The following is a 12,725-nucleotide window of genomic DNA, read 5'->3' on the forward strand; positions in this document are numbered from 1 at the left end:
TAGATTCAGTATAACACAGATGTAAGAAGAGTACCACAAAATGAAGTCCGATTCAATCATTTTTATTAATGCACATTCTATCATTCACAATAGTTTATTTTTTTTCAATCTTTAAACATTTTTGTAAATATTAGAGATACAGTATACAATTGAGTAGCATTGTGTAGTGGCAACATGCTGCTGCTGCACCCCTGAACACAAATCCTCTCTTAGGTCGTAGATGATGATGTAATCACAACTGACTGGTTGCAACTCACCATTCGAGCACTAAGTCCCGAAACTTATATAATGTTTTCTATTACATAAACTATTTTCTTGTGGGTAATGGATTATATTTTGCCAAACCATTTAGTTCAAGCTCTACATCCAAGATACCTAGCAGACGCCAACAAGGGTACTGTAGATTAAATGTGTGAACGATTGTGTGAAGAGTGAGGAAAATGTAGTCACGTTCAAACAATTTCTTTTTTTCTTTTCTTTTTTGAGATGCATGGAATGAACCTCTTTTTTTTTCAGCAACTATTAAACACAACCCATTCCAGCCCTGCTCTGACGCCGTCCCACATTCAAAACCCACGTACAATAGTCGCATTGGGACCAAGGTCACTTAATAACAAAGCACTTCACTGTAAACAATCAATGTGTGACCAGGTCACAACGCACGTCACCTTACTACGACACCTTACTGTACATTGTTGCTTTCAGTGGTGCACCCCAGCATAGTGTGTGGCACTGTGAGGTAAAGAGTGTGATGACATTAACAACCTTCATATCAATGATACATAGAGAGAAGTCAACCTAAAAAAAAAGTTCTTACCAATATGCTCAATGCGCCTCCTCTAGTCTAAACACGGCATTCGGATAAATATTGCGTTTGTGGAATGAAACACAAAAATCCACCTGTTTTTATCCATCTCAGGGGGCGGCCATGTTGCCACTTGCCGTCCACTGAAAATGACATGACAGTTGCTAAGGGCTCAGGTAGATGTCACATGACCAAAGAAAACAGCTTAATTCATATTCCACAAATGCAATATTAATCAGAATGCCGTGTTTAGACTTGTGAGGGTTCATAGAACATATATTGTAAAGAAAATTTAGAGGTTGACTTCCCCTTTCAGCAAGGTATATAGACACTGAACTTTTTGCTTGAGCTATGGCCTTCATAATGACCTCTGACCTTCATTCACATGAAATCTCAATCCTCGTGACAATAACCATCTGAATTAGGGGTCTTATTTTCTACACTGTGTGCTGAGATTCCTCTGTTTTAATGATTGTAAACTTTACATTCACATTTAAACTTAAAGATGACAACTTTAGCCCGATTTTCATTTCAGTCTTAATGTGCTTGATTTATGGGGGAAGTCAATCCAAAAATTATTTACAACAATATGTTGCATGCAGCCCCACTAGTTTAAACACGGCATTCTGATTAATATTGCATTTGTGGAATATGAATTAAGCAGAAAAACAGACCTGTTTTTATCCATCTCAGGGAGGCGGCCATTTTGCCACTTGCTGTCGACTAAAAAATGACATCACAGTTGCTCAGGTCTCGTGATTGGTCGTTACCTTTTCCCTGAGCAACTGTGATGTCATTTTCAGTACACAGGAAATGGCAAAATGGCCAACCCCTGAGATGGGTAAAAACGGTTGGATTTTGCTGCTTAACACACATTTAACAAACACAATATTAATTAGAATACTGTGTTTAGACTAGTAGGGCTGCATAGAACATTATTGTAATTAATTAGTTTTTTTTTTGGAGTGACTTCCTATTTAAATACAAGGTGTCTGCGTAACTTTTTTTTTTTTTTTTACACAAGGAGAATACTGTACTTTGGAATAGCAGCAATCTAAAACTCAACACAAGCTCATAAAGCAATTCAATTCTTTACAATAAATTTAAATGTTGATTTGTGCATAATTCCTCTCTGTTTTACCAGCAATACTTATATACCAAAGCTATTGCATCACCTTTTCTTCTGGATTAGTGAGTTGCTTCTATAAATGAGGTTCATGTTCACTTAGCTGTGTATTTAACAATCTATTTGATAGCACACTAGAAACAAAAGTGGCAATGGCATAAAAAATAACACTATTTACAACATACAGTATAAAGTGTATACATGTGTTACCTGCAGAAGAGCTCATGATTTGAAAACAGATATTCTGCCGCACTGTGTTTTGAATCGCTATTATTGCAAAATGGACAAGATAATGGGTCACTTTTTGCGTGCAATCTCCAAGAGCGCTGCTCTAAAAGGAGAGTGATTCTGCTGCAACTGTCACCAAAGAATGAAAAAAATGAATAAATTCAGGTTATTGTGGTGAGGATGCACAGTACAAGATCACCGCTACCACAATATTAATACTTGTGGCAAGTGAACACCACAGATTAGCTATTACGTTGTAGTATCAAACAATCTTTCTGGGCTGCTTCCCAACACACTCAGTCCAGTCTTGACAAAAGCTTCTAGAGCACATTAGCGAGGAGTCGACATTGCATGGTCATTGCAGTTGGAGAGGTGTCCCTGCACCTCTGTTAAAAAAGTGTGTGGGATACATAGGAGACACAATCAAATATATGTCAATGTTCATTGGTTGTTCCTCAAATCTCACTGTGCATTTGTGACAATGAATCCAAACCGAAATGTTTGTCCATTGTTCACTCCCATCCCTGTCACTGCGTCTCCAGGTTGACACGGTCCTGGAAAATGTACAGGTTGTTGGTGGCTGCTATAGCGATGATATTCTCTGATGGATGCCAAGCCATGTGCAGGATCTTCTTGCTGAAGTCCAAGCTATCAACGCCCACGTCTCCACGCCGACGTTTTCCTCCGGTGTACACGCGGCGGGTACGTAACACGGCTCGCGGCTTGCTGCTCTCCCGCCAGGCCTCAAGGGTCACGCCCCGTCCCGTTTCGCGATCAAACATCTGGAAAAAGCTGTTGTATGCCCCTGTCATGATTACGCTGTCAATAGAAAGAAAAATATAAATGACATAGTATTTGTAAAATTGTCTCTTGGATCAACTATAAGAGAAGACAAAGAGATTGCTTGGAATTAAGGTGGCAGCCGTCATCAGGCAAGAACTGTGTATTTCGCAAGACCACACAGAATATCTTGCAAAATATTAGCAAACTGTATCTCCGGAGTCCTCATTTTTCAGCTCAATGAGCAATTTTTTTCAAACTGTTTTTATTTTTTCCTTGGATTTTTTTTTTTGTAATGGCCCTGCCAAAGAATGCCCATGATAGAAAAAAATAATTGTTATGACAACCAAAGAATAAAAATTAAAATTTGTTGCAGCATAGGAATAATCATCAATATGTGTGTCTGATTTGGTAGGTCAGTATAATATGAACAAGGAGACTATAAAAATACACGAGAGGCCGTGGGAAAGAAGAATGGAAAGTACAGCAATACACTCCTTTAAACTTAAAGTACCACTGATTGTCACACCCAACTAAGTGGGGCGAAATTCGTTCTCTGCATTTTGACCCATTCCCTGAGGGAGCGGTGAGCAGCAGCAGGGGCCGTGCTCGGGAATCATTTGGTGATCCAACCCCCCAATTTCAACCCTTAATGCTGAGTGTCAAGCAGGGAGGCAAATGGGTCCCATTTTTGTAGTCTTTGGTATGACCCGGATGGGGATTGAACCCACAACCTCCCAATCTTAGGGCACTCTACCACAAGGCAACTGAGCTGAATTTGACTATTAACTCATTCACTGCCATTGACGGCTATAGACATCAAAAATTCATTTGAACTATTTCTATTAGTTTCACCCCCCCCACACACACACACACTTTTGTTAACAAGAGTATGAAAACCTAAAAAATTTTATTGTCCATTTAGAACAGATGTAAAAATTGTGATTAATCGTGAGTTAATCGTGCGATTAATTACAATTTAAAAATGTAATCGTCTGACGCGACTTAAAAAAAAAAGATTATTAAAAATTAAACACTTTTTTTTTTAAAGAAAAGATTATTAAAAATTAGGGGCATCAGGCGATTGAAATTTGTAATCGTAATTAATCGCATGACTTCATTAGTTAATTAATCACAAATTTTATATCTGTTCTAAATGTACAATAAAAAAAGATTGTACGTTTTCATATTTTTGTTAACAAAAGTGTAAAAAAAATGTTAAACTAATAGAAATAGTTCAAATGAATTTTTTACGTCTATAGCCGTCAATGGCAGTGAATGAGTTAAGGATGCTAAAAAAGTGACTTTAAAAAATGCCTCTATAAGTTTTATGGTGGTGACAGTTCAACAACTCGTTCAAACAATTTCCATTATTTTCTATGGGAGAAATGCATTCAAAATGTTAACTTATCATATTTTGACCTGTCATCCTGCAACAGAATTTGGTTGACTTCAGATATTCCACTGTATTGGAATTACAGTAATAATAATGTTTGAATTCCACCTCTTAAAGTAGCACTAAGGAACTTTTCAACCTTAGTAAAATATGTTCATAACTCTTCTGATGAAAAATCGATTTAAAACTACCTTTGCCATGGCCTGAGGGGGTCTGAATCATTTTTACTGGCACTAAGCAACTTTGAGGAGGATAGCAGGAACAAACTACAAATGTGCCGACTGCTTTATGGCATACGTTACTTCCCCCTTTCCACCTTCGTTACAAAGAGGTAAGTCAATTTGAATGTCGACGCACGATTACTGCTTTCCTGGCAGAAGCTGCAAAACCAAAAAGTTTTGTCTGAGGAGACAAAAAAGAAAAAAGAAGGGAAGCTACAGTCAAGGATTAACATCGGTCCGCATTTCACGGTAAAAAAAAAAACGACGCAATGCTCTTGTCCTCATGGGAAATGTGGTCTTCCTTCAGACATAACAATACCGCTTTTGTCCATATGGCACCGCCATAATCAACATAAACTAAAAGTTCCTTAGTGTTGCTTTAAGCATAATGTTGAACCTAAAGTCATTTAGGCGCCATCCAGAAAGTAAATTTGTTTAAAAATAAAAATACAGATTATGACCTTAAACACAAACTGTCTCATTTGATAACACTCACCTGTCGGAACTGTTCCAAACACACTCAAACTTGTCAAAGATGCAGTCATTCTCATAGAGTGAGCACAGCTTACTCCGTAGGTATTCATGAACCTGGATACAGAGAAAAACAAGAAGCCTGCATTTCTCCAGATGGACCTTTTCCATACCACAATTTAGTCACAATTCCTTCTTGCCGCCCACCTTTGCTTCTACTATTTACTGTGACTTACATAGTAACCCATTTGTACCTGATACGTCTCCACGGGGCCTTTGTCCATGTTCAAGTCCCACACCTTGGCGGTGAGGTAGTCTCTGGTCAGCAGGTAGCGCCCATTGTGGCTGAACTTGACATCTGACACAGAGGAGATGATTTCGGAGAAGAAGGAGCGGCTCCCTGGATCCTCAGGTTCTTCAAACACTGAACAAACCGTCCGAAGTTTATGAGAGGTATAATACAGTTAATTCATGACAATTTGGTGGCTTACGTTTAGTGTGTTTGTCACAAAGCGCAGAGGATCTCATGTCACAGAGGCGCAGGGTGCCCTTACTACTGCTGTACACAAACATGTGACAGTGTTGAGGGTGGAACTCTGCTGCCGTTATCACCTCCGTAAGATCCTCCATGTTGGTTGGCTTTATGTCCACAATGTCTAGCAAAATGCACTGTTAGGGGTCAAACACTACACACTGGTGGAGCAGCATTCCTCCCTTGGTCTGGTTTCAATGACAACGCTCATGCTACCACTTGCATTATGTACTTCAAAATACTATGACGTGTATATATTTTTAGGTTATTATGTGAATATGTATGTTTGTAACAAATACCATATGTTTTGAGTTTTTTGGTCATGTCTGTGATGTCTGTTTGTGTGTGTGTGTTTTGACAGAATTATATTTGTTTTGTTTACATAGACTTTGGTTTAGCTTGTCTGTCAGATTGTTTTTTGTTTGTTTGTTTTTTGCTTTGGTTTCTCTGGGTTTGTTGATTATGTTTGTGAGGCTTGATTTTTGTGTTATGATGAATTGGCTAGATAGTTTTTGGTAAAGACTGTTGGTCAGATTATTTGTCTTTTTTGTGTATTTTTTGGGTGTTTTTTATTGAAAAAACAAGAGAAAATGTGTTCAAATAAAAACTTTTTTTTTTAACTATGAAATCCAATTGAGCATTGACTCTAAAGAGACCAAAAAATTCAATTGTTTTCAATATTTTGTACCTCTCACTTAAAAAAGGAAGATTAAATATTTATACCGCTCTGTGTGAGACAGTTATTCACCACTGTAAAACCGCAGTATCTGTAACATTGTCGATCAAAGATCAACATTAATGACTCACACAAGCAAACGTTTCAAATTACATATGTTTTCCTACAACCATGCTCTCTCGCACTTGTATATCACAATTAGGGATGTTCGACACCACTTTTTTCCAGACCGATACCAATATGAGTACTCAACTCTTGATTAGACACCGATACCAAGGACTGATACTACTAGCACTTTTGATCCATAAATTACCAACCCCCCCCAAAAAAAATGTTTTTAATAAATAATGGCAGGTAATTTTTAATAAATATATATATCCCATATAGCATTTTCGCTTAAAATTGCATGATTGTAAAACGACAACAAAAGAGCCATCGTGCACTCTAAAAACAGTTGGGTCAAAAATAGCCCGACTATGGGTCAAAAATGGACCGATCCTGTACTTGGGTCTATTTGACCCAATTTTGAGTCAAGAAATGGGTGTTTTAGTGTAAAACAACTCATAAATATTGGTCAGATTCTCTACTTGGGTCAAAAAATTGGGTCATTTCGTATAAAACAACCCAAAAAGTTGGGTCAAACTGACCAACAAAGTGGATCGGCCCATTTTTGATCCATAATTGGGTCACTTTGGACCCAACTGTATTTAGAGTGTGAGTACCGATACCTAGTATCAGTACTCTCCAGTCCATAATTTAATGAATGAAAAAAATCTAGAAGTTGTCAAGGTTATGTACAACAGTACAGTGATACCTCAGCTCACGAACTTAATTGGTTCCCAGAAAGTGTGTGTGAGGCGAAAAGTTCGTCTTCCAAACATTTATTTCCCATAGGAAACCATTAAAATGAGAATAATCCGTTCCCAGGTCCCCATAAAACATAATTTTCTACTAAATAAGCCTTAAAACTACACAAAATATACCTTATTTTATGTATAATAAATGTGCTATTGTATTGTAATTAACTAAGTCACACAAACACACACCTCGTTCGTGTTATTCGATGATCTCCTTCTTCTGCTCGACCGTAATTTTCTTTAAGGTCTTCTTAGGCTTAACACTAGCCTGTGGTTGGGTCTTTTTCAGTCCCATTATAGCAAAAGTACACTCCAAAATGGTCCAAAATGTCTACCAAACACAAACCACGTCCGCACTCAAAGAAAGGGGGTGATGAACTGGGACGCCGTGAGCGTGCGTCAGCTTCTCGTGATTTCTCGTGTCGCGTGATTTGGTTCGTCCGCCGAAAACTAGTTCGTCAGCTGAGACTATATGCTCGCGAATTTAATGTTCGTGAGGCGAAAAGTTCGTGAGCTGAAGCGTTCGTCAGCCGAGGTATCACTGTACTTGAATAGTGCTATCCAATTTTCCAATTTCACTTAATGGATCCAAATGTTTTTGTTGTTGTTTTTTTTATGACAAATCTCTGCCAACGGTTGCATAGTGACAGAATAGGCTAGCATAATAGCACTGTTTGTAAAATACTAGATGTGGTATATTTAAATTGGATCTCTGGTTTGGGCAGGTGTACCTGATGTTGTTAGCATCCCTGTATATGGTCACACACATCCCTCATTTTAATAGCCCAGCTCACACCTCAGCACTTAATCAGGACCTAAACATACACCTCAGCCAACCCCAGCATGCATGCACAGACTGCTCCTCTCTCTGTTCTATTTGTGGTGTCCCCGAGTGGTTCAGAAGAGCGTGTACTTGCCATGTGAATTATTTAAACCCTTCTTCCACACTAGAAGAAGAATCGGATTTTCTAGGTCAGCTTCTATTTTAATGGGAAAACACCAACAGCACCCTAAATAGACTGCAGCATGTATACTCAATATAAATCAAAATATGCTGGATTCCTATTACAATGAATGTATTATGTTTCTATTGCATGCACTGTTTATTTAAGGGGTGTAGTTGTTCATTTGAGATACTTGCACTCAAAGCAACTCATAAAATGCAAACTTGACACTTTGGTGGGCGTGTCAAGGCAAAAGTATTAGCTACTCAAACCAGTGCATGTAGATACATGCATGTGTTCCACCAACTATGCTGAATGATGTGCTTCTTTATCAAATGTGAGTATTCTCTATTTATCATTTTTCTTCTAAAAACTCATGTATACAAAAGGAATATTGCACTCAAATAGAAAAAAAAAAGTCAATTTGAGTAGGAGGCAAATAAATGAATTGATAGATAACAGTAAATGAAAGTCCCATAGAGGGGGAAAAAGCATGAAGGATACTGAAGCTGCGGTCAGTGATGCCCAGATGCCACATATTGATACGAAGGTCATCAGCTGACAGGTAGGTCTCCCCGTCGCTGTTGACTGAGATGGAGTTGACATGGTAGGTGTGACCATTGGAGAACACCCGTCTGGGGCGGACCTCCACCATCAGATCTGTGGGTGTCAGTACTGGCACCTAAAAGATGAAAATGAATTACAGTATAATGCATCCGAGCCAATTTGTGTGTGTGTGCACGTGCCCACCTGCAGGGAGGTGATGGTGGAGATGTCCTTGAGGCGGCCCTCCTCATCTTTCAGGTTGTAGCCTTCTGGTCTCTTGTCTCTTTCACTCACCTTCCACAGTTTAATGGTCTTATCTGTGGCGTGCAAAATTACATTTTCGAGAGAAAAATGAAAATATAATCATACAAAACAGAAAAGTAGTCAGTGAGATGGCTACTGATGTTGAATCTTTTAAAGCACTTGGGGTGATGAATGAATTCTTCCATCATAGAATTACAAAAATGTCTTAACAATTTGTCTCTTTCTTTGGCGTTCATCAAAATAAGGGAATTGCATTCTATTATTGGTAATGTTGTATTTAATGCAGAACAGTGATTCAATTACAAAATACAGTTTACACTGTATTGACCTGTGTTGTGTTTCAAGTTATGTTTTTGAGTAGTACGCTTTATGTGCCTGATAAGGGTGTGCATCTCATCACATAAGACGATTCAATACTCTCTTTGATTCCTGGGGTGCAAAACGATTCAAGGATGGTTCGATTTGAAAGTGGAATGATTCAATTCGGTTTGACTCAGTTTTTATATGGTACGGCTCAGTTCGAGAGGGTATGAGGAAATGAATTTTTTGTTGTCATTTTACTTACATTTGAAAGAACTTGTCATTTCTTTCTAAGACATATCTCAAACAACGTAAACGTAACTTGATGTATTTCAAAGTGGAACAATTCGGTTTGGTTCCATGCACTCAAATCTCTTAAAACAAACAAACAAAATGATTTTCTACAGCATTTTTTTATTATTTTTTTTACACCCCAGTGCCTGACATTTTCCCATTACTACCAGTTCTCTGTCCAGGGGACGCTTGGTTTTCCGGTTCAAACAGACTCATGAGCATGACAGCCATAATTGTTATGACTCTGTTTTGGGTTGGGTCATTGGGTTATATGGAACTGCGTTTTTGGTTGGCTCAAGGTGTCATTGTGTTATGATATTGATGTTGTCAGTTGCTATGCGGTTTCTATGTCACTTATAAAGATGATGTCAGTTGCTATGCAGTTGTTTTGTCCCTTGTGTATTTGTAGTTGCTATGTCCCTTGTGATAAGGTTTGTAGTTGCTATGCAGTTGAGGTGTCCCCTGTGGATATGTCGGTTGTTATGCAGTTGTTTTGACCCCTTGTGATATTTGTAGTTACTATGCAGTCACTATGTCCTTGTGATGAAGTTTGGAGTTACTATGCAGTTGCTATGTCCCCTGTGATGATGTCAGTTGTTATGCAGTTGCTATGTTCCTGCAATGTTCACTCTTTTATAGGATCTGTATTTGTGACTCCTATTTTGTCATATAGGCCTTTATTCTGTCATTGATTTAGCGAGACTTACTGAATGACACTTTTGCCAGTACGTCGAGTTTCCTTGGCCGATTATTTCTATCCCTCCTCTTCCATGCAAGCTGCTATTCCATGTTTTCCAGGTTGCTTCCATGCATTCAGCTCTGCTCTCGCAATGGAAGTTTCTCAGTCAAGGTTTTGCTTTCAAGTGTTTTGTTTGAGGCCATCTGAATCCCGCCCTGTACTGTTGTTATTTTATAATTTTGCATATAAAGACTCTGTTTCCCAACTGTCTTGTCTGTGTTTTGGGTACTAACTCTGCACCTCGTGTGTCACATATGTTTTTTTTTCAATGTACTATGGAACTGTTATACTCCAGTGCATTCAAACCTGCCTAGCAACAAGTGATCAAAATAATGGGACGTGACGTTGTTTATTTTACATTGCTGCATGCTAGATTAGTGGCATCTAAATTCAGGTGATCTTTTATAACAAATGATCTGTGTTGTTTTTACAATGTTGATTGATGGTATTCTCACCATTGGTGGAGAGGAGAAAATGCGCAGCATTCTGTTGTGACAGCCATTTTATCTTGTTGATCTTCTCCTCAATCTCCAGACTCTTCAGGTAGTCAAAGTCTGGCTCGTGGCTCTGGAAGGTGCTGTACACATTATACTCCCCTGAGTCCCCGGTCTCCAACACCTCCTCGGACTCCCTTTTAGACTGGAAAATAGTTGGACGAATCAAACAATGATTTAACTCCTCTGAGGTATGTAGGTGCTAACCAGAATAGTATTATCTGCTCCAGACATCTTTTATGAGTCATTTTTGTATGCCACAGACCTCTGTTTCTCTCTGGAAGATGACCACTCTGCCTCCTTTATCTCCCGTGGCCAGTAGGTCCCCTGTCTGGTTGAACTCCACCGTGGAGATGACATCAGCTAGGAACCGAATAAAATCCAGAAGAACACTTACTGGATCTATCATCCATTTATGGTATTTCAGCAAAAACTGATTGTGCCTATTGATCTTTACAAAATGGAGACCCGAGAGGAATATACCACGCCATCTGTTCTACCTTCAGTGACATAGTCTCGTAGGAAGGTGTGGTTAATCTTGGGGCTCTCAGCGTCCTCGCCCATCTGAAGCTGAAGGAGGGTGACCCGCCAGCGTGCCCGTCCTGAGGGGAAGGGTCCGATCCGTTCTCTCGCTTCCTACCCAGGCTCCGCCCATGCTGCTAGAGCCTAGCGGAGGGGCCTGGAACAAGGCATCCTGGGTAACCAGCAGGCCAGAGGGAAATGGGAAAAGGTGCGGGCAGATGGAGATGGATGATGAGCTTGAGGGGAAGAAGTTTAAGGATGCCGGATTGTGGAAAGCAGAAGAGAAGAATGGAGGAGGATAGAGATGAGGAAGTTGGGAGGTGGAGGAGGGGACAAATGAATGCAGTTGCTGTTGATGAAGATAAGAACAAATAGGCATGTCATAAGGCAGACTGACAAAGCATGGACACAGCATGCCAAAGTTATGACCTCTAATGTTACATACCCATTAGTGAAGACACACTTGGGTTTATGCTAAAGGTCTAACAATGTACCGTAGCTAGCAACAGATCCCTGAGGTGGATAAAATGACAATATGCTCCACCAGACCTAAAATAAAAATCTTCTACATATACTGTAGTTGAGACTCTAAACATGAATATAAATAAATATATACTGTATTCATCCTATGATGTTCTGCCAGTAAAAATAAGGGTGTGGTAGCCTTCCCTGCGTACTTTCCAGATCACTGACCACACTCTCTCTCACACACACTCTCAAATAGATAGTCCTTGATGGAGAGCAAAGGAGAACGTGATGTCTTGCCTGCGCTGCAGGAGAAAGGCAGGCACGGAGGTAGACAGGCCTCAGCACACCTACCAGATCGACTGCTGCTGTCGCTGCTATATTCCTGTAACGGTCCACCAAAGTGTGCCTGAGAGAAGATGACAGGGGGAAAAGGGTGGCGGTGAGAAGAGGGGAGGAGAAGGTGGAGAAAATGAGCACGAGAGGGGGATAACAAGGTGGATGTGGATGCACTGTGCAATGATGCTGCTGAAGTGATCCTGTGCAGCATCCAATGTGTCATGGCAGCCTCCTCTACAGGCAGCCAATCGCAGAGCTGATGTCCTTGGAGAGCCCTCCCACTGCAGCTGATGAGGTGGAAGAGGCCAGCAGGGGGAGCAGTTTCACTCTTAGTGATGCGTAACCCCCCCCTCCCCCCCTTTTTTTTTTTAAAGAAAATTATATTTGAATTCAGTGGTTGTGGGACGCCTTAATATTATTAATTGGGCATATATACATATTCTAATTTTAAAAAAAAGAAGACATTTTTTGACTCAATGGCTCACTGTGTCCTCGTTCTTCTAATATCTGGAAAGTTATATTGCTTCATATTGTCAAGTAAGCATTTTCTAACCAACTGCAGTCAGATCAGTTTTCATTCCTTTCTAGCTACCCTTGCAGAGACCCAACAGTAACAAAGCGGACCTGTAGGTATACGAGGTATGTGTCAGAATATGTTAAACAATCAAATGTTTAAGATAGTAGTCACATTACTGTTAGTGTAAGTGAAGGAACGAGTTACACAAA

General features: G+C 39.6%; 1 protein-coding gene across 3 annotated transcripts; it reads right to left on the reverse strand.

Annotated features, from left to right (window-relative positions):
* Positions 1-46: 46 nt before the first annotated feature.
* ppp2r2ca (protein phosphatase 2, regulatory subunit B, gamma a) lies at positions 47-12,206 on the reverse strand. Of its 3 annotated transcripts, none has more exons than XM_077571196.1 (10): positions 12,015-12,206; positions 11,174-11,431; positions 10,939-11,036; positions 10,635-10,818; positions 8,787-8,899; positions 8,541-8,718; positions 5,519-5,683; positions 5,282-5,451; positions 5,053-5,144; positions 47-2,978 (listed from the first exon to the last, which is right to left on the reverse strand). In XM_077571196.1, exons 2-10 carry the CDS (start codon positions 11,235-11,237, stop codon positions 2,687-2,689), a joined length of 1,356 nt encoding a protein of 451 aa, XP_077427322.1. In that variant the 5' UTR covers positions 11,238-11,431; positions 12,015-12,206; the 3' UTR covers positions 47-2,686. The 3 variants fall into 3 exon arrangements, with proteins under 3 accessions (XP_077427322.1, XP_077427320.1, XP_077427321.1); XM_077571194.1 differs by having other exon boundaries at positions 11,174-11,544; XM_077571195.1 differs by having other exon boundaries at positions 11,174-11,544; positions 11,961-12,206.
* Positions 12,207-12,725: the final 519 nt, after the last annotated feature.

The sequence above is a fragment of the Vanacampus margaritifer genome, chromosome 7 (genome assembly GCF_051991255.1).
Source record: "Vanacampus margaritifer isolate UIUO_Vmar chromosome 7, RoL_Vmar_1.0, whole genome shotgun sequence".
In the NCBI taxonomy this organism is placed as follows: Eukaryota; Metazoa; Chordata; class Actinopteri; order Syngnathiformes; family Syngnathidae; genus Vanacampus; species Vanacampus margaritifer.